At 38.0% G+C, this 21,737-nt stretch overlaps 1 protein-coding gene across 1 annotated transcript in view; it reads left to right on the forward strand.

The window, feature by feature from the left end:
• LOC150091190 (integrin alpha-9-like) overlaps positions 1-21,737 on the forward strand; it is a 570,795-nt gene that overhangs the window by 511,356 nt on the left and 37,702 nt on the right. Inside the window, exon 25 of the mRNA XM_090382714.1 lies at positions 378-479. Coding sequence (XP_090238840.1) covers positions 378-479 — 102 coding nt within the window. The remainder of the gene's footprint in view (positions 1-377; positions 480-21,737) is intronic.

Here is a 21,737-nt window from a genome sequence, read left to right on the forward strand (position 1 = left end):
GTAGTTTTATTGTAGTTATCTAACTAAATTAATTAAAGTGCTGTGCAGCATAATAACTTGATGATTTTTCATCAAACATTTAGAAATCTTATCCTGTGTTTAATTTTTACCTGTATCAAATCCCAAAAATGATAAAAGATTCCTCATCATAATATAACTATATTGGTCTATATGAAATAGTTTTCTTCAGAGCTTGGGCAGGCCACCAGTAGTGAACTAGTTTTTGGGTTAAATTATATGAACTTTCAGAGATAAGGAATATATGCTTTAATTCATATGTGCACATTGATGGGAATATGGATGACGACTATTAGAACTTGTTTTGTTCTGGTGGGATAAGGAACAGAATAAAACATGAACTTAATTATATTTTATAGGGTGACTGGAATTCTGTTGGAATCGTGTCTAAGGGTTCAATTATTATACAAGATGAGGAGACAGTAATACAACCAACGGTACATCTCCCAGATTATGCCAAGGTAAGAACCTCATGAATTTGTTTTATTGCATGTATTGAAATATGCATGTTATAATTACAGTAGTCTGTATGCTTCATATACAGGTAAAACTTCATAAATCCAGCATTGAGATTTAAATAAGTGAGATTTAATATCCCAACTGTATAACTATACTAATAGTAGAGCTCCCAAATCATCAGGGCGCTGCACTTACACTTCTTGGGGCCCGAGGTGCTAAGCTCTTGTGGGGGCCCCCCCCTTTAAAGATACCAGAGGCCGAAGAAAAAAAAAACTTGCATATATAAATGATCAGGAGGGAAAAGAAAAAAAAAACAATTTTTACCAATCCGTTTAAACACAAACTTAATATTACGAAATATAAAGAGTACTCTGTGTTGCAGCAGCCCATGAGGGTATGATGACCATCCACACAGCTTTAGTGGGTCATCGCGGCGCCTCCGTAGCCAGGTGGGAAGGAGCAGCAGTGCGTAGCACACGCTTCTTGATTAGACCGGTGTTCGAGCCCGTCACCACCAAATACGGAAGATGCGGAAAGGTCAGGGAATGGCCACCGCATTTCCAGGAGCAATATGGCCTTAGTTGCTAATGCTCCTATAAAAAAAAAAAAAAAAAAAGTGGGTCATCACGTGGTCAGCTAATCAACTTCTATCGCTGTGTTTTTTTGACCAGCGTTCACTGCCCTTTCACAAGTAGCTCCTCATTTCACATCATGATGCTGGGTTAACACCATAAATTTGGGTCCGCACATCAGAATTGAACCTGGGTCACCTGCACCATCAAAACCAAGCTACGGGGGAACCCAACAACAATAAAGTATAATACACAAATAAGTACGACAAATTAGTGTAATTACTAATTTTATTACAAAAACAATATCAAAAATTGCGTTACAAAAATATTATAAAAACATTCACATCTTGTTTGTCAGCAGTAAATGATAGCAGGTACATTATAAAATAGCAATGCAATAGCTAAATTATGAGTTCATACAATTTATTTGCATAAATATTTTTTATTTGGCAAAAATATCCATTAAATCATTAATTTATGCTATTTACTAGTTCAGATTCAATAAATAACATTGACAAATTGCCCATTTTATCTTGAATTAAACTATTCCTCAAATAGTTTTTTCCTCATTTGAGAACAGAAAATGGCCATTCTCCACTTGCATTACTAACTGGCATTGTTAAAAATATTTTGAAATAATGTTAAAATCATTTCTAATATGCAAAATATATCCATGTAATGATTTCAAAAGATCAGAACTATGCAGTAAATTTATTGCAAGATCTTGTAATGATTGACTTGTTTTATTTAAGCTATTTAATATTTTATCCCCGAGGACAGTAAGTAATGTAGTTTCATACTCAACAATTTTTTTTATTAATTTAATGCATTCGTGCATCTCGAATGCATTAATTTAATGCATTCGAGATGTGCTACTGATCTTTCATGTTCACTTGTTGATAAATTAATTAAGGCTTCTTTTGTTAATTTATAACCATTTTGAAGAGCTGAGAGAGCATCAGCTCTAGCAGACCATCTTGTATCGCTTAAATTTTTCAGTGTTAGTGAATTTCTTCCTAAGTATTGATTTAAGACATTCCATCTTCTTGGGGCAGCAGAAAAAAAATTATATAAATTTTGTATAAAGTGGAAAAAATGTGCTGCAGTAGATCAAGATTCAGCTGCATTAGTTCCAATTAAATTTAGAGAGTGACTAGTATGTGGTACATAATTCAGTAGAACTATGTTGCTTCAATCGGGCTTGGACTCCTGAATACTTTCCTGCTATATTTGAAGCAACTTTGTCCTCTACAGTTTATTATTATTAGCTATATGGTGCAAGGAAGCCTGAGGCTTATGCTGCACCAGCCAAAAAAAAAACCCAAAGTTACCCTGAGAGAGAGAGAGAGAGCGAGCGAGTGTGTGTGTGTGTGTGTGTGTGTGTGTGTGTGTGTGTGTGTGTGTGTGTGTGTGTGTGTGTGTGTGTGTGTGTGTGTCACCAAGAAAGAGACCCTGGGTTGACCAAGCCCATACTCACCAGATGTGAGCCCCTGGGGTTATTTTGTAATATCAATTGATAAATCTCCTAATCATTTAAAATAGTTTTTTCTATATATTCAGCATTGTGATATTCTATAGAAAGGAAACCTAAAAATTGTTCTTTGATGATACCATTTTGTGACATGTATCTTATAATAAACACTAATTTATCAATGTGGCTAACATCAGGGGTTGAATCAACAATAATAGAAAAATATTTTGCTTCTTGAATTTCAGAAACCATCACCTTTTCAACTTTTTCTGCTATCAATTTTATAAATTCATCACAGGTTTTATGTGAAAGGTAATTGATTTTGCCAGATCCACAATTAGCATACATCTCTATGTGATTTCTTTAAAAAAATCAAATTTAGTCCAGTATTCTAGGCAACTTAAGTAATTACCACTACGTTCCATATAAATTTTGTCATTGCTACCCCTAAATTCTAAACCAAGTTTACTCAAAAGTCAAACAGTAGCAATGATTCTTTTTAAAATATCTCACCAATAATTTTCTTCAGACTGAATTTGTTTCATTAGTTCCGTGTCAATAGAACCCAAAATTGAACGTCTCAATTTTGAGGAAAGAGGAAAATAAACACACATAGCATTAATGTGATCTGATGAAAAAGACCATTCACCACTTGTGTTTGTCACAGGCATTGTGAGAAACATTTTCAGAATTGTTTGAACATTCGGAAATGTCAATCTAAGTTTATCATTAATAATATTGTAACATATGAAACATTTTCTTCTTTGGCATAGTTTCTGCTATTATGATTAATGCCTTTTTAAATATTAATATATCATCATTTTAATTACTTCTTCATTTAATTCATTGTTTATTGACAATTTCAGATTTTTAATTCAAATGAAATTATTGTAATATAGCTTAAGAGTAATATAATGATAATGATTCAATATAAAAAATTAACACTTGAATCAATTCGTATTTTAAGAGCAAGAAAACAAAAGCTTTCAATAAGGGAAATGTATGCCACAGTCACAATAGATAACAAAACATTACATAGATAGCAGGTACATTATAGATAACAATAGATAACAAAACATTACAATGATAGCAGGTACATTATAAAATAGCAATGCAATAGCTAAATTATGAGTTCATACAATTTATTTGCATAAATTTTTTTATTTGGTATGTAAATATTTTATCATATCTAATAAAAATATTTTTTATTTTTATTAGATATGATATTTAAATTTTCTGTTACAACAGAATCGAAATTTAGTAAACAACACTACTTTCAGCGAGATAGATACATACCTATATTTATTTCGTGTGTGCACTCCTACATATGACACTTTAACTTGTCACGTCAACAATTAAACTAAATGTTGCAATTTTCAGGTCTCAGCTTATATAGATTCTCAAATTCATGGGTGGCCCAATTAAAATAGTTTCTATAGAACAAATAAAATTTCCATACAACGAATGGATTTGTATGCATTGTTCGCACCTTTGGCCTTTAGGCAATAGAGCTGCTGTTGTATAAAGCATGAATTCAAACTAAAAGGATTAACATTCACAACCACCTTTCCCACATACTGTACCGAGAAGTTGTGCTGGTTAACTGCTTTCTTATGTTCATAGCCAGTGGAAAAGATTAAGGCATATTCCTGATGCAGATAATGTACCGGGGTTAACCTGTTCTACTCTTACACCTATTAGAGAATTAGGATTTTCTTTTATTCTTGAAATTAATCTGTTCTTTCGGAGAAATGAGTCATCCACACTTTTCCAATTGTTCCCTTTTCTGTGTTTTTTTGTCTCTTTCCAACCTTCTAGAAGACTCAGTTTTGGAGTACTTTTCTTCAACCTCTTCATCATCATGGCTCGATGTTGGTGTATAAATAATTATAACCTTTAGCTTGTACCTCTTAGAAATCCTGAGTAGTAGTAGTCTTGACACCCTTGGTGATGAATTTTTGAATTCCAAAATGTTGTTTTTTATATCTTTATGTACCAGAAAGCCAACTCCACCTTCGCTCCTTTCACTTTTTCCATTGGTGTACAGCAGATTTACACTGATAAACTTATGTGATTAATTTCTTCTTCTTGTTTCGGCTAAACCGATGAAACCTGGTGACTAATCCTACCTCACCTGGGGATTCCTTTCTTTGTGATCGATGTAAGGAGTGCACCAATCCTAAATTACAATTTGGTGCACTGTTGGAACAATGTGAGTCCCTGAAAAAACGGGTGCTTGCCCTCGAAAATAATGCGTCTGGGAGCTCGTCAGGGACTCAAAACTCCAGCAATCTACCAAGTGATGCACACCCGATTCGAACCTCAAAACAGAAAAACCAAGTGCAAACTACTCTGGTTAAAAAGGACATTGTTTTATTAGGAGACTCCATTGTCAGAGAAACGGGGAATATTTTTTGTAATAAGGATAGGTGGAGCAGAACCAGGGTATGTCTGCTGGGAGCAACTATTCATGATGTCACCAACAGATTGTCAGATTTTAAAGGGGGTAAAGACAATATTATTATTCGTGTGGGGACTAATGATATTAAACGTACACGATCTGACGATTTGTTGGAAAAATACAGGACCGTGCTGAGGAAATGTCGCAAGCTAGGCCATAGTGTCTATGTGTCTGCAATTCTGCCCAGACACGATAGGAGGGATTATATGTTAAGAGCCTTGTGGATTAACTCAAGACTTGAAGAAATCTGTAAGGCTTTAGGGGGTAAATTTTTTTCAGCATGACCCACACTTGTAGGTAAAAGGAATTTGTTTTGTAGAGACGGGATACACTTAAACAAAGGTGGTGCAAACGTTTTTGCCAGTATTATTGAGGATACCTTAAAGGTTCAGGGAAACTGCTAGTTGGGGGGGGGGATGTGGGTAATACTGACACGCATTTATCTGATAATATTGGTCAAAGTAACTCTTGCACATACCTTAAGAGTTCTTATCTGTTACCCCAACTGGACGTATTATTCTGGGGGCAGAAATGTTTCACGTCAGCGGGTAGCTAATATCAGGGAAGAGAGCCTAAAAAACTTCAAGGGTTGTGTTAGGGTTGGTAAATATACAAGAACGGTAAATCTTAATTGTTTATACATTAACGTTAGAAGTTTCATCAATAAAATGAGCGAATTCGAACTGCTGGTTAAAACAAGTAACACGGACATAATAGGGCTTACAGAGACATGGTGCCACCCGGAAATTGGGGATGATGAGTTTAAATATGGCTTGTATAATGTATTTAGGAAGGATAGAGTAGATAGAAGGGGTGGTAGGGTAATGTTTCTTATCAGAAGCAGCCTGAGTGCAACGATAGCTTTCCCGGATTCAGACATTTCACATGTTAGTATAGAATCTGTATGGTGTGAGATAGTTGGAAACAAAGGTATAATGCGAGTAGGAGTAATCTATAGACCAGGTGATTGTGAAGATTATGACGAAAGACTCTACATGCAAATGGAATGGGCAAGTAAGCGTCAATGTCTTATTATGGGTGATTTCAGTTTGCCTCTAATCGATTGGAGTAAATGGGAAGGAAACTCGACATGGGGAACAAATTTTTAAATCAACTAGATGACAGTTATTTGTATCAACATGTCAGGGAAAGTACTAGAGAAAAGAATATCCTAGACCTCATCATCACACACGAATCAGATGACATAACAGGGCTGAGTAGAGGAACCAGTAGCAGGAAGTGATCACGGAGTTCTACGATGGATGATGACGAGAGAGGTAGCAGAAGTAAAAGGCAAAGGAATGGGTTTTAATTTCAGAAAAGGAAATTACGATGCCTTAAGGTACTACATGGCCTCTATTAACTGGGTAGATATTGTGCAGAGAATGAATACAATTGAACTGTGGTACGCTTTTAAAACATTAATCACAGATGCCTTGAATGCGTATATACCATTAAAAAAATACTCCACGAGGAGGGTTCCAAGTTGGATGAATAGTGAAGTTGCCACATTACTTGAGCAGAAAAAGCTGGCATTGAAAGGTTACAGAGCAATAAAAAGTACTGAAGCCTATAACAGCTACAAGGTGATGTGTAATAGAGCCACAGAAAAGGTTCGACAGGCAAAGGCAGTTTATGAGAAATCACTAGCAAATAGGGCAAAGAAAGGGGATAAAGAATTCTTCACATATATAAATGCTAAGAAGAGCAGGACAAACCAGATTGGACCTTTACGTAAGGGAAAGGGGATAGTAATAAATACACCAGCTGTCGTTGCAGATGAACTCAACAGTTATTTTGCATCATTATTTATAAATGAAAAGCCTTTTGTGGCAATGGGAAATTGTGGGAGCGAAGTTAAAAAATATGTAATTAATGATATTGAAATTTCGCAAGATTATTTAATGAAAAAACTTTCGAGCCTACAGACCAGTAAGGCTCTGGAGTTGATGGAATATACCCTATAATCTTAAGGGAGGTGGCAAGCGAGTACATTGAACTATTGAGGCTAATTATGCAAGCATCACTAGACTCTGGGGAGATTCCCTTGGATTGGAAAAGTGCAAATGTACCTCCCATACATAAGGGTTGCTCTAAAAGTGAAGTTGGAAATTATCGACCTGTCAGTCTGACTTCAGTAGTAGGGAAAATCATGGAGACAATGATCAAGGGTGGAATTCAGGATCATTTGGATCGAAATGAAATTCTCAAGGATACTCAGCATGGTTTTGTAAAGGGAAAATCCTGTTTAACAAATCTGGTTCGCTATTTCGAAAGGGTCACTCACAAGCTGGATTTAGGGAATAATTTCGACATTGTTTATTTAGATTTCAGCCAAGCTTTGACTCAGTCCCACATGAGCGGTTGCTTTATAAGCTGGAACAGGTTGGAATCACTGGGAAAATCCTTAGATGGATAGAAGAATGGCTTCAGGGCAGGAGGCAGAAGGTTGTGATAAATGGCTATTCCTCAGATTGGGTTGATGTAAGAAGTGGGGTTCCCCAAGGATCAGTATTAGGACCACTGTTGTTTTTAATTTTCATAAATGATATTGATGAAGGGATAGAGGGCGTGATGTCTAAATTTGCAGATGATGTTAAAATTGGTAGAGTAGTTAATGATCACTGTCAAGCTGAGCTTCTTCAGAGAGACCTAGATAGACTTCAGGAATGGTCAGAAAAATGGCAGCTATGCTTTAATCCAACAAAGTGTAAGGTATTACACTTGGGAAACAGTAATCCCAAAATAACTTATTCACTTGGTGGAGTTCAACTAAACCCAGTACTGGAGGAAAGGGACTTGGGTGTTACGATATGGTCAGACATGAAATTCTCTGAGCATTGTAAACAGGTTGCAAGGAAGGCCCATGGTGTCCTATCGATGATCTATCGAACTTTTGCAAGTAGAGATAGGGACGTGATAATCCCATTATATAAGGCTTATGTTAAACCACACTTGGAATACTGTGTTCAAGTATACAGACCGCACCTAAAGAAAGACATCAAGCTTCTTGAAAGGGTGCAAAGACGGGTAACTCGCTTTGTGAGATCGGCAAAAGGGCGTCCTTATGAAGAAAGACTTCGAATATGTGGGTTGCAGAGTTTGGAAACTAGACACCTTAGAGGAGATTTGATTGAGGTGTTTAAGGCTCTGAGAGGCATCAGTAAAATGAATGAGGACGAAATTTTCAAGATTATAAATGATGCTAGAACTAGGGGACATAAATTAAAGTTGCAGGGAGGAATGCAGTCCAATGTTTAGATTGGACTGCAGGAAGTTTTATTTTAGCCAGCGAGTTATAAATTACTGGAATAAGTTGCCTTCATGGGTGGTAGAGGCCGACAGTTTGGGGAAATTCAAAGGTCATCTGGATAGTACTTTCGGGTAAGGGAAGCGCATAGGATGATAGGTTTAATTTCCTTTTTTTTATTATTATTATTATTATTATTTATTTATTTTTTTTTTTTTTGTTTTTATCATTGTTTTGGTCGGTTTTTTTTTTTTTGGCTGGTGCAGCATAAGCCATAGGCTTTCTTGCTCCATGCAGCCATTACTAATACTAATATTCCACTTCACATTTTCTAATTCCTTTTCCAGCTCTAATATCCTGTCTTCACCAATGAGCGATCTTACGTTGTAACAGGCCAAGTTCAGTTTCCGTGCATGGCAGCCTGGTCATACCCAGAGATTCTTAGCACCCTCTGTTTCCACTCTGATCCTCTCACTGCCGTAAGAGGGGGTGTGAAAGCCACTGGAGACTGAGGGCCATTTGCTTCATTGTGCTGTCATTGCTGGAGGGTTTGGTCTTTTCCTCTTTATGCTGACCAGGCATCTTGAAGAGAACCACTCTACATGTTCTTTGCCACCTAAGTGATGTAACAGGGCTTACCATTGAGAAGGTGTGCATGAGTGGATTTTAGGGAGGCAGGCCAATCGGACTTCTCCTAATTGTTCTGAGATAGAAAGATATTGGATCCATCAGTGTTTTAGACTGAGTGTCTGATAACACACAGAATGCCTGTTCCCCTCTAAGCCCCTTAGAGGGGAACAGATATTCTGTTCCACTCTAAGGGAATTTAGAGTACAAAATATTAACAAAACCTTCGAATTAATCGATAACATTAACATTTCTGAGAATGATATTCTAGCATCATACGACATTGTTTTGCTTTATACCAATGTAGATGTTGATTATACGTTAGGGAGACTACGAGAATTCTTTGTAGATGACCACTTTTAAAGAACATACATCACTCAGCATTGATAGTATCTTAGCATTAACTACTATTTTCATAAAAGTGCAACATTTTAGGTTCAATAATAACATCTACAAACAAACATAAGGGATTCCCATGGGATTGGGTTTTTCAACCCCACTCTCAGAAATTTATTTAGTCACCATCGAGAATCAGAACTTTTAAATCCTTTCCCCTCGGATCTTAAGCTATTTATACATTATGCTGATGACATATTGCTGGTTGCTGACCACATTACGATCAGTAATCTACAAAAATTTAACTCTGTACATGATAGGCAGAAATATACTTTTAGAATTACACGAAAATCACAGTATTAATTTTTTCAACCTCACCATTTACAAATTGGATCACAGACTTAAAACACATATTTATAGAAAGAAAACACACACAGGAAAATTCTTCCATTTTAATTCACATCATCCTTATAGTATTATGCAATGAAATCTACAATACCATAAAATATCATGATGCACAAGAAGATTTTTTTTTTTTTTTTTTTTTTTTTATGTGAACTCCAAACACAAGAGGTATTAGAAACTATAGTACTTAGTACCGTGCTTGGATTAGAGGTTGAGAAGACGAAAGAAGATATTTGTTGACATTGGACTTGAACTTCTGTAGATTATAATTTTCAGGAAATACGTATAAAACAGTAAAACAGTGAAGTTGGATAGTAAATGGATGTTGGCAGGTGGCGGCACATGTTTGGACTATTTTGAAAGAGAGAGAGCGGGAATTATAGAAGCCGATTCAGAAGAACAGTGCCCATGGAAGTATCTGTAGAAGATTCATGCAGCAGAAACAGTACGTCTATGAGAAAGCGAGTGGAGAGACTCTGTTAGAGATGAATCATTAATTAACCGAACTGCCCTCTTCTGAATGGAATCAAGAAGCCTGAGAGACGTTTTCGGGCACCACCCCAGATGTGAGAACAATATTCCATGGTAGGGCGGATTTGCGATTTATACAGAGTGAACAGTTGTTTGGAAGAAAAGTAACGCTGAGAGTGAAAGAGAAAACCAAGTTTTTTAGATGCAGAGGAAGCAATATTTGTAATGTGCTTATGCCAAGAGAGATTAGAAGTCAGGGTAATCCCCAAAAGAGATATATCATTTTGCCTAGAAATCGGAGTGTCACTAAAGATAAGCATAGGAGCAGAAGAATCCTTTTTGCGAGATATAAGACAAGACTGAGTTTTAGAAGGGTTGAAATCAACTAAGTTGTCTTTGCCCCACTGGAGAATTACCTGAAGATCGGTATTTAAGGAATTGGTAGCAGATTTTCGAGAAGTTGAAGCTGATTGAGCAGGACAAGGTTTCTCAAAATGGAAAGTGGAATGCAATGTGCTATCATCGGCAAAACTATGGATAGGATTTCCAGTCAATGGAAGAAGGTCATTAATATACAAGAGGAAAAGAGTGGGGGAAAGAACTGAACCTTGGGGGGACACCGGCATTAGTGGAGAAGTTAGAAGACAAAGAGCCATACAGAAATAGAATTACAATATTTAATTAAAGGCTTTATTAAAAGGAAATACTCAATACAGTTAATACAGAATACTATATTGGTATCAAAAAATAGAATAAATAACCCTCTTACTATAAACCAAATAAATAATAACAATAAACAATGCACCTAAGTTATACTTCCATATCACAGTCAGTTCTCTCGATGACTCCGTAATATATTTTCAGGCAGTGATTTAATGCTAATTTTTTCTTCATTCAAAAGACTAGGGACATTATTTAACAGATATAAAGAAACATATAAATACAATATTCAAGATATAAATAATATGATATATCTTATCAATTGTCAGCACAACTGTAAAGCATGCTGTATAGGCTGTACAATGTTAAGTTCTGATCAATCAGAACAGCAAATACTAGAGCTTATTATCACCTTGGGTCAAACGATTCCATAACAGAGTTCACCCAACATGCACAGTCTTGCAACCACACCCCTCTAATAGATTTAGCAATAACCTTAAACTAAACCTCTTGTCATAAATTAATACAATATGAAGCCTTAGCTATTGAATGGTTCCGTCAAAATTCATCATACGAAGTTTTGAACACAAAATTACCAATAAACATTTCACCGATGTCGTCGAACATGTATTGAATTCCCTACACGTGATCTAATGATGCATCCTGGGATTTGAGTTCACTATAAAAAGTGTACAATTTATTCTTTTCGCCATATAACCAAGTGATGATAATCTAAAAAGTCTCGTGTCAGCACTCATGATTTTTTAACTTACATTCCCACTTATTTATATGACAACCTGGAAAAAAGTTGTGCACTTCTTTTCTTTCTTAGGGCAATTTTTAATTTCTAATTTTAACAATTTTCAATTCTTTTCACCTTACTTGAGTCCACATCTTTAATTTTATGGATTAAGAGGTGAGTACCAAGAATATAAGCTATAGCTAAAATGTAATGAAAAATTAATGGTACTATAAGTCTTTTCTAAAATTAATATAAGCTATGTGCATGCTATCTATTATAATCTGCCCACTATTACTTAAAACCGTACATAAGAGATGGCAACACCTCTTACTTATGGCTATTGACTATTCTTACATAAAAATACATGTTTTTTGAAATAAACTTGAAACGTACACACACTCACTCACTCGTTAATGTAGTTAATCATATTTAATATATAAAAAATCTTTAGAGTACAAAGCCTCAAACTGCAGATAAATTCAGCTATATAGAAGTTAGTGCTAAAGCATCATGTCTCATAATGTAAAATCATAATGAAGGATTTTACATTATATTAAAGTCTACAACACTTTCATATTTTGAATAGAGAAGACCGTTGTTACTTATTTTCAGCAGGCACTGAGGATGGGCAAACTAGCCCTGAAACAGCTGTTTGATGGTGGAGAATTTATGTGGATAGATACCCAGTTGTATAAAAGCTGACAATATAGTTGTCAGCTTTTATACCACCGGGACACCCACTCACTGAGGAGGGATCAACTAGCCCTAAATGCCTGTCATGATTGTTCCCACTGAGAATAAGTAACACCAGTATTCTCTATTGGGGAAGCATTACTTATTCAAAGTATGAAAGATAGACAACTCATGAAAGATTTTGCAATTGAGATATAATGAAATGATTCCTTTAATAATACAACTAGTTGATTCAACTGCTGTAGACATGGTGCTTTAGCACTAACTTATTTGTAGATTAATAATAATAATACTATATTAGGCTGTAAATATGACAACAGTGAGTTTCCCATTGCTGATAAGCAGTTGTTGTTTGCTTTTAAATTAAAATCCCTGCCCATGTTTAAATTTGTCCTTTTATAAGATTTTGATATATATTCACTTCTTTTTACATGGTAACCTGTCTATAGGTTGCCAAATATATTTATTGATGTTTCTTTACCTTGGCTTAGCACATTGTGGCCTTAAACACCAACCAAACACATCCTGAACTGTTATAATCCCTTTTTCTAAAATTAAACCCCATTCCTTTACCTTTAACAACTGCAATCTCTTTGTTCACCTTCTAAGGACAGCAGAATCACTTCCTGCTAATGGTTCCTATATGAGCCATATGATGTCATCAGGTTCATGAGTAATGATCAGGTCTTATTCTTAGCCATAGTGTTTTTTGTTACATGGTGATGCAAATAATAATTATCTAATTGTTTTTTAAAAATATTCTCCATGTGGTGAGTTCCCCTCCCACTTGATCTTGTCAATAAGAGCCAAATTGACCCATAATAAGACATTCATATTTGCTTGCTCATTCCAACTGTTTGTAGAGACCCTCATCATTATTCTGGTCTGTAGCATGCTCCCATTCCCTTTAACCTTTGCATCCAAGTATACACCAGACATGTATTTATATATATATGCCATGCATAAATTCTGAATTGACAAAACTTTGGTATTAACATTACTAGTATCAAATCAGTAAAAAAAAAATCCTACTTTTATATTAGTGTTACTACTTCTTTCTTGCGTCATTAGCAAATGATGCAAGAAACAAAGTTTATAAAGCATCAGCAAAAAAAAAAAAAAAAAAACACATTCCCACATCACCTGTCTAATCCCCTCCAATAATTTGTCCAGTTCTTCCTTGAATTTATTCAAACTACCCACTTCCACAACAACAACAGATGGAAGTTGTTCCAACAACCGACCATCCAACCAACTGCTGGCCGAAGGAAAACTTCTGCTCATCTGTGTTGCAACCGTCCTTCAACACTTTCAGTTTATACTCCCTCTTGTGTGTAGTCTGAGCAAGAGGAACCATGCTATCAGCATTGACATTGCTCAATCCATTCAAAGCTTAAATACCTCATTCAGATTACCTCATAGGTGTCTAGTCTGCAGAAGCTTCAATTTGCAGAACTGAACCCTTCCTTGGCAAAACCACCCTCTCGTTCCCTTGCCAATCTTGTTGCCCTTTTCTCTACCCAAACAAGCAGATCTATATCCTTTCTAAAATCGGGCTTTCAGACCAGTATGCAGTAGTCAAGATATGATCTAACCTTTGCCTTATATAATGGGATAATCACTTCCTTATCCCTGCTAACAAAGTTCTTGTACACTTAGTGGACAGAAATCGTGGGACACCTAAGTAACCAGTAGGCCTTTCACCTGGATAAGGGCAGTCACACAGTGAGGCATTGTGTCCACTAGTTCATGAAAGTGTTCCACGTGTATTTGCATCCATGCTTGCTGTACCGCTGTCCATAATTCCGTCGCATTCCTGGGTGTAGGATCAAAAGCTCGAACGGACCTTTCCACAGCATCTCAAAGATGCTCCACAGAGTTCATATCCGGTGAACAGGGAGGCTATTGCATTGTAGTAAAAACTGCAGAATGCTCTTCAAACCATGTTCTAGTCACCACAGCTCTGTGGAGATGCTCATTGTCCTGCTGGAAGAGTCCATTGCCCTGTGGGTGCACGATGACCATTAAGGGATGCAGATAGTCTGCAAGGATGGATACGTAACCTGGACCATTCAGAGATGCATTTAGACATATCAGAGGTTCCAATATGTGCCAGTTGAATACACCCCAGACCATTATCAACCATTCACTTGCCTGAACCAAGGCAATTTCTCTCACCTTGTTGACATGGTGGATGCATAGCTTTGTGCGGTTTTCTCCAGATACACACACTCCTGTCTGCTTGAAATAACTGGAAACAGTACTCAAGAGACCAGGTGGCCCATCTCCAATCATTCAAGGTGCAGTGGCGATGTTCTTTCACCCAGTTGAGGCATAGAGTCATGTGTTGTGGTGTTAGCAAGGGAACTCGAGTGGGTCGGTGGCTCCCATTGTGACTAATGATCGCATGATGGTTTTGGTTGAGATGTTTCTCTCACCTCCCTCATTGAAGTTAGAGGCAGTTTGTGCCACTGTTGCTCTCTGGTTGGCTGAAATAATGCGAGACAGAAGTCGATGGCCATGTTCATCCACCACCACCTTTCTCTGCCCACAGTGCAGTCTATGATGAGATGTTATTCTGGAAATGCTATTCCCAATATACTCTTGATTTGATGCTGTCAAACTGGAATAGTGCAATTTCTATACTACCTCCGCGATAGAGTGACCCATGTGTTGGGCACCCACTATCATCCCTTTTACAAAGTCGGTTAACTCTCAACTTTTATCCATACTGACATCGAATTACTGTCTACATGAATGCAGTGATGCAGTGTACCACATACCTGCCAAGTGGTGGGTTCGTCCACTAGCAAGAGGTGTGGCAGTCGCGTTGCCAAGGAACCAGGTATCCCATGAATTCTGTCCTGGCAGCCTGTCTGCATTTCTCAGAGAACTTCTTATCTGATTGCGCAATTAATCCCAGGTATTTTTCATTTTCAACTATTGTGATTGTAGTACTCAGCAAACTTTTTCTGTAAAGGGCCAGATAGTAAATATTTTAGACCTTGCAGGCCAAGAGGCAAAATCGAGGATATTATGTAGGTACTTATATAATAAGAGAGAAAACAAATTTCCACAAATTTTTTATTGATAAAATTGAATATATAATTATAATAATTGAGTAAAATTTTTTGGAATACAGGTCTACTAATGAGAAGAATGGAATCCTTTTTTTGGGAAAATATTTTGCTTAATTGTTTCAAAGTTAATTTTAACTATCATCAAAATCGATTGTAAATGTTCATCAGTTAATGCTGATCTGTAATGAGATTTTATGTATTTCAGTCCATTTTTTCTCTTCTTTTCTTGTTTTGACATGATGGGTATGCACTGGTAATAAAATAAAAATAAAATGTTGCGGTAGTGCAAAACGCATGGCACCTGAAACGCTGTCAGGTTATCACTGCAATTGTAGTGCATTAATTTATCTCAACTACTCGACTTTGCCGTTGTAGCATGAAAGCAGCCATAGAAAATATGTAAACTAATGACTGAGCATGGCTGAGTTCCAATAAAACTTTATTCATGGACACTGAAATTTGAATTTCATAAAATTTTCACGTTGTCACAAAATAGTATTCTTGTTTTGATTTTTTTTTCTTCCAACCATTTAAAAATGTAAAAATCATTCTTAGCTCGTGGGCCATACAAAAACAGGCAAAGGACCAGATATGGCCCATGAGCTGTAGTTTGCCAGGCCCTAGTGTAGTATCGCAGTATCGCACAGCTGGTATGCTAATGTCAAAGTTAAATTTTAACTACCCGTATTCAGCCCATCTATCTAATTTTTCTAGATCCTCTTGCAGCAGCATACTGTCATTAACCACCCTGCCAACTTTTGCATCATCTGCAAACTTGGACATTAAGCCTGTTATACCTTCATCAATATTGTTGATAAATATAGAAAACAACAGTGGGCCCAACACTGAACCCTGGGGAACTCCACTAATAACATTAGTCCATGGAAAGCAATGTCCGTTGATTACTACTCTATCTTCTCCCACCCTTTATCCATTGCAGCAACTTGCCCTTAATGCTGCATTGCTCCAATTTGTACAGCAGCCTTTTATGTGCAATAGTATTAAAGACTTTCCTGAAACCAAGCATATATCAAAATTATCTTTTGCATCCAGTTCCTTTTGACCACATCATAGTAACCGATCAGATTGGTCAGACAAGACTTCCCCCTTAACAAACTCATGTTGTTATTACTGCAGTAATAACAACATGAGTTTTTATGTTATGAGAGTTAACAATAATGAGAGTTAACAACACTCATTATTACTGCAGTCTTGTTTAGATGATCCTGCAATGCTTCTTTAACCAGTGACTCCATTATTTTCCCTGGAACAGGGAAAATAATGGAACCTTTGTGAATAAAGGAACCTTTGTGAACTGGGGATACAGTTGCACATATGTAGTCCTTAGGGCTCTCCCTTGAATCCAAAGTTGATCTGATAATTATGACTAAGTGTTTGCTTACCTCCTTTGCTTCCCTTAATATAATTGGATTAGACTACAATTCAACCCAGGCAACATTTATATGTTGAGCTTCAGTATCTCTTCAACTTTCCTCTTAGTTATTACAAAATAACTTAAAGAAAGTGGAAAATCTACAGTAATGTCAAGTGTGTTGTCAATAAAATGGCTGAATTTGAACTCCTGGTTAGGACAACTAATGCTGATATAATAGGGCTAACTGAAACATGGTGCCACCCAGAAATTGGGGTGATGAGTTTCACTGTGGTGTATATAATGTATTTAGGAGGGATGGAGGGGGTTATGCTTCTATCAGAAGCAGCCTGGGGTGGATAGAAAAGTGCAAAAAGAGCTTTTGCTGAGTCTGAAGTTACGCCTGATAGCATAGAATCTGTGATGTGAGTTAGTTAGAAGCAAAGATATAATGAGAGTGGGAGTAATCTACAAATCAGATTATTGTGAAGAGTATGATGAGTCTCTACATGCAAATGGAATGGGCAAGCAAGTGTGAATATCTTATTATGGGTGAATTTAAGCTGTCCCAAATGGAATAAGTGGGGCCATGTATAGTTATTTATGACACGGGCAAGGACCTCTCTGCAGAGAACCTACAGGAAGAACTCTATTGCAGAAACCTGTAGCAAGAAATTCTGGACAAGGAACCAGTTAAACACATCACTCCAAAATACCAAAGACGGTCCAGGACTGAAACTGTCATAAACTGGGTGGTTGAACTCTCCCCAGTGGCCTGGAAAATTCTTAGCCATCAACAAAAGTCTGCATAAACTGGGGCAGCCACCGATTCAAGGAATACGTGGCCGTATTCTGAGCATCAAACATGCACACATGCACACAGAAGCAGCCAACCTGCGGGCACTGTGCAGAAAGAATTTGACTACAACATCACTACAACACCTGTCTGAACAAGTCAGCATCCCCAACCTGCACAAACTGCAAAGCCCAGAAAATGCCAGCTGACCACTTGATCTGTGACAACACATCCGGTGTATCTAAAAACAGAGTGCCCTCCAATCACAGATCAACTATGGGGAGTAACTAAAAAAAATTTTAGCACCAACATCGTAAAATTTGCATAACATAATGCTCAGAGAGCTGCCGCAGTCGCGGCACAACTTAGAAAAAAGGCAGAGGAAAACCTGGACCTCCTTCTTATTCAGGAGCCTTACACACACCAGAAAGAAGTGAAAGGATATCTGCTAACCTACAAGGTGTGGTGCAGGTGGAGTGTGATATCCCCTAGGTGGCTGTTGTCCGAAACCCAGATTTCACTGTCACCAAAATCTCTGATCTCTGCACCAGCTGGGCAGCATGCGCCCACATTACCACATGCCTGGGAGAGTTCTATGCAATCTTGCTCTACAGCAGATCAGGAATTGACATCATTCCAGTCATGAGATACCTGGAAAACATCCTCATACAGCTCTCAAATGCTAGACTCATCATTGGTGCCGACGTGGTTGAACTTTCCCCAGTGGCCTGGAATTTTCCAGGCCACTGGGTCGCCGACCTGGCACAACGAAACACCAGACTGGCGTGGCACTAATAACGGTCAATGCCTAGAAGATTTCCTCATGATCCTCAATAGACTAAATAATCTACCAACCTACTTGAGCACTCTGTGGGAGGCAACGATCGATGTGAGCCTGACAAGCCACTTGATTGAAAACATCTTACTTCCTGGACGGTAAAAGGTGACTGGACAACATCTGATCACAGGGTGCTCACCTTTCAATTGCATCACTCTCTCAATGTCCAACCAAGAGCAAGATAGATAGACTCTTCATAGATTTGCAGTCGACAGGGCTGACTGGAACCTCTTCCGAGAAACCCTGAATAGGATAGCCCAGAACTTTAACCCCTCGGACCTCAGTCCTGACAACACCAATGTGCAGTCGTTAAAATCATTACGGATGTTGCAAATGCTGCTATCAAGAGGAGAAAACCAACTCCCAGGGCAGTCCCCTAGTGGTCCCCACAGCTCCAAGCCCTAAGGCGTGAAGTCAACACTGCTGAAAACGCCACCATCGAGCTTGTTGCTCATGGCCAGAGGTGGAGATAGAGGCCCTGAGGCAACTATACAGGGAAAAAAGAAATGAATATACAGTTGAAATCACACCAACCCCCTGGGGGGTCTATAAAGTAGCCACCAACAAACACCTTAGGAATGAGGACATTCCTGCCACCAAACTTCTGCTAGGCAATTACACCAGAACATGGCAGGAGTCAATAAATAACATCTTGGATGCAACATTCCTACCACCTGTTATTCCAGGCACCTCTGACCAGATACGACTATGCAAGAGAACTCTGACTATAACCCCTCACATGTTGAAGGACCCTTCACTCGAGTAGATCTTGAAATTGCAGCAAGCAAAATTCGAAACAGGAAACCACCTGGCGAAGACTTATTGGAACCTGAAATCGTCAAAAAGACGGTCGAATATATCCTGGACACAATCCTGACTTATTTAACCACTGCCTCACAGAGGGCTACTTCCCCATTGATTGGAAGTCGGCAAGGGTGAGACTCATAATGAAGAACCCAAAAAAGCTGGCCCCGAGTGCCAAGCATTTTTCTCTGTGTGATTTATAGAGTGCTCTCTGAAAACAATATAGTTTTATTTCTCCTGTGATTTTCTCCTCTTTTGTTCACATCAAGTGGTTCTTTGCTTGCAGAGTCAGAAGTAAAAACCCAGAAAGGGAATCCACCTTTCTTTTCTTAGTCTTATCAAATACTAACCACACTACTAACATCAATATCCACTTGGTCGCTGGTGGCACAGCTCCTGCCTCCACGTGGCAGGGGGGAGAATCCATCCCTCAGAGCTAAAAGAAGCAGAAATGGAAACTGATGTATTTCCACGGTTAGAGTCTAAGAGCTCTCAACATGACAATGACACCAACCATGACTTCTCTCTTTCAAAGAGACTTAAAAAGGACACAAGGAAGCAGGAATCTCCAGCTTTCCTCATAGTTCATTCTTTGTCATCCCAACCTGTGAGCAAGCTCTCCCCTTTTATCATCCAGAGATGCCTAGAAAATGCTGCAGGTTCACCAAAAATGGTCAAACTTCTCCAATCAGATTTACTGATAGAGCCATCTCACTCAAGACATTCTGAGTTACTATTACAACTAACTTCTTTAAGTGGAATTCCGATTCAGGTCACCCCACAAACACACTGAATTCTTCCAAGGGAGTGATCTCTGAATGGGATCCATAGCCAGGTGGGCAGGAGCAGCAGTGCATAGCACACGCTTCTTGATTACCACCAAAGGGAATGACCACCACATATCCCGGAGCAATATGGCCTTAGTTGCTAATGCTCCTAAAAACCAAACAAACAAACAAACAAGCAAGCTTCTTGATTAGACCGGAGTTTGAGCCCGTGACTACCAAATACGGAGGATGCGGAAAGGTTAGGGAATGACCACCGCATATCTCCGGAGCAATATGGCCTTAGTCGTTAATGCTCCTAAAAACCAAATAACAACAACAAAAAAAGAAAAAAAAAAAAAAATCAACAGAATGCAGTAGTTACACCGCTGAATTATATGCCATAAAGCTTGCTCTTGAAAACATTTTCCATCTCTCAATCGAAAAGAGCGTAATCTACACAGACCCGCAAATTGTCCTATTAGCAATGCAAAAGATTTCTCCACCTACTCATCCATTACTACAGCTCATCAGATCAGAGTTGATTCGTCTCCGAGATTATTGGCAAAAGGTTGTCTTCTGTTCGATCCCAGGCCATACTGGAATACCAGGAAATGAAATTGCAGATGCTGCTGCCAAGCATCCATCCAGCACATCCCCAATGAATTTTCTGGTCCCGTTCAGTGATTACAAAATGCATATACAAAATGTATGTAAGGAACAAACGATGGATACTACAGTGGCAAACTCATATTCATAACAAACTCCTTGAAATTAAACCTGTACTGCAATTATGGGCCTCCAATTTCCGCACAAACAGACAAGAAGAAGTTGTCCTGGCCAGAGCCATACTCATTTGAACCATCTATTCCTGTTATCAGGTAATGACCCTCCACAGTGTTCACATTGCCACAGGCCATTCACAATAAAACATATACTCCTGGAATGCACCTTGTATAACAATTCCCATCTAATTTCATTCACTTCTCTCTCAAACTTACAGGTATTGTCACTTAGCCTTATCATAGGCAAAAATTCGAGTGTTGGCAGTCGAGATGAGTGGACGCGCTTCGTCAGGGCTCCTCGGTTAAGTGGATTGGATTACTGTTGATTAGTGTTTTTAAATATTTGATTTATTTAGATATTGTCGGATTATTTTGTTATAGGTTTCCTGTAACAGTTTGATTTTAATAATAATATAGATTCACAGGGTATTGTGACTCACACGGAAATAGCCGATGGCGATTTACGGGTGATTCATGATTTAATCCATTGTGGAACCTGTGGAATTTTTTCCAAGGTCGACCTGGTGACTAATCATAGCTCACCTGGGGATTCTTTTCTTTGTGATCGATGTAAGGAGTGCACCGATCTTAAATTACAATTTTGGTACACTGATGGAACAATTTGAGTCCCTGAAAAAACGGGTACTTGCCCTCGAGAATAATGCATCTGGGAGCTCGTCAGGGACTCAAGACTCCAGCAATCTACCAAGTGATGCACACCCAATTTGGGCCTCAAAACAGAAAAACCAAGTGCAAACAACTCTGGTTAAAAAGGACATTGTTTTATTAGGAGACGCCATTGTCAAGGAAACGGGAATATTTTTTGTAATAAGGATAGGTGGAGTAGAACCAGGGTATGTCTGCTAGGAGCAACTATTCATGATGTCACCAACAGATTGTCAGATTTTAAGGGGGGGTAAAGGGAATATTATTATTCATGCGGGGACAAATGACATTAAACGTACACGATCTGACAATTTGTTGGAAAAATACAGGACCATGCTGAGGAAATGCCATGGGCAGTGGTGGATATCCGCACGAGGTGCATGCCTGGGGCCTCTTAAATAGAGAGTCCTCAAATTTCAGGTCTCGAAAAAAAAAAATAGTTTCATTTAAAATTTTTACACTCATCT

Source organism: Mastigoproctus giganteus, chromosome 1 (genome assembly GCF_048544385.1).
Source record: "Mastigoproctus giganteus isolate SK-2022 chromosome 1, ASM4854438v1, whole genome shotgun sequence".
Lineage (NCBI taxonomy): Eukaryota > Metazoa > Arthropoda > Arachnida > Uropygi > Thelyphonidae > Mastigoproctus > Mastigoproctus giganteus.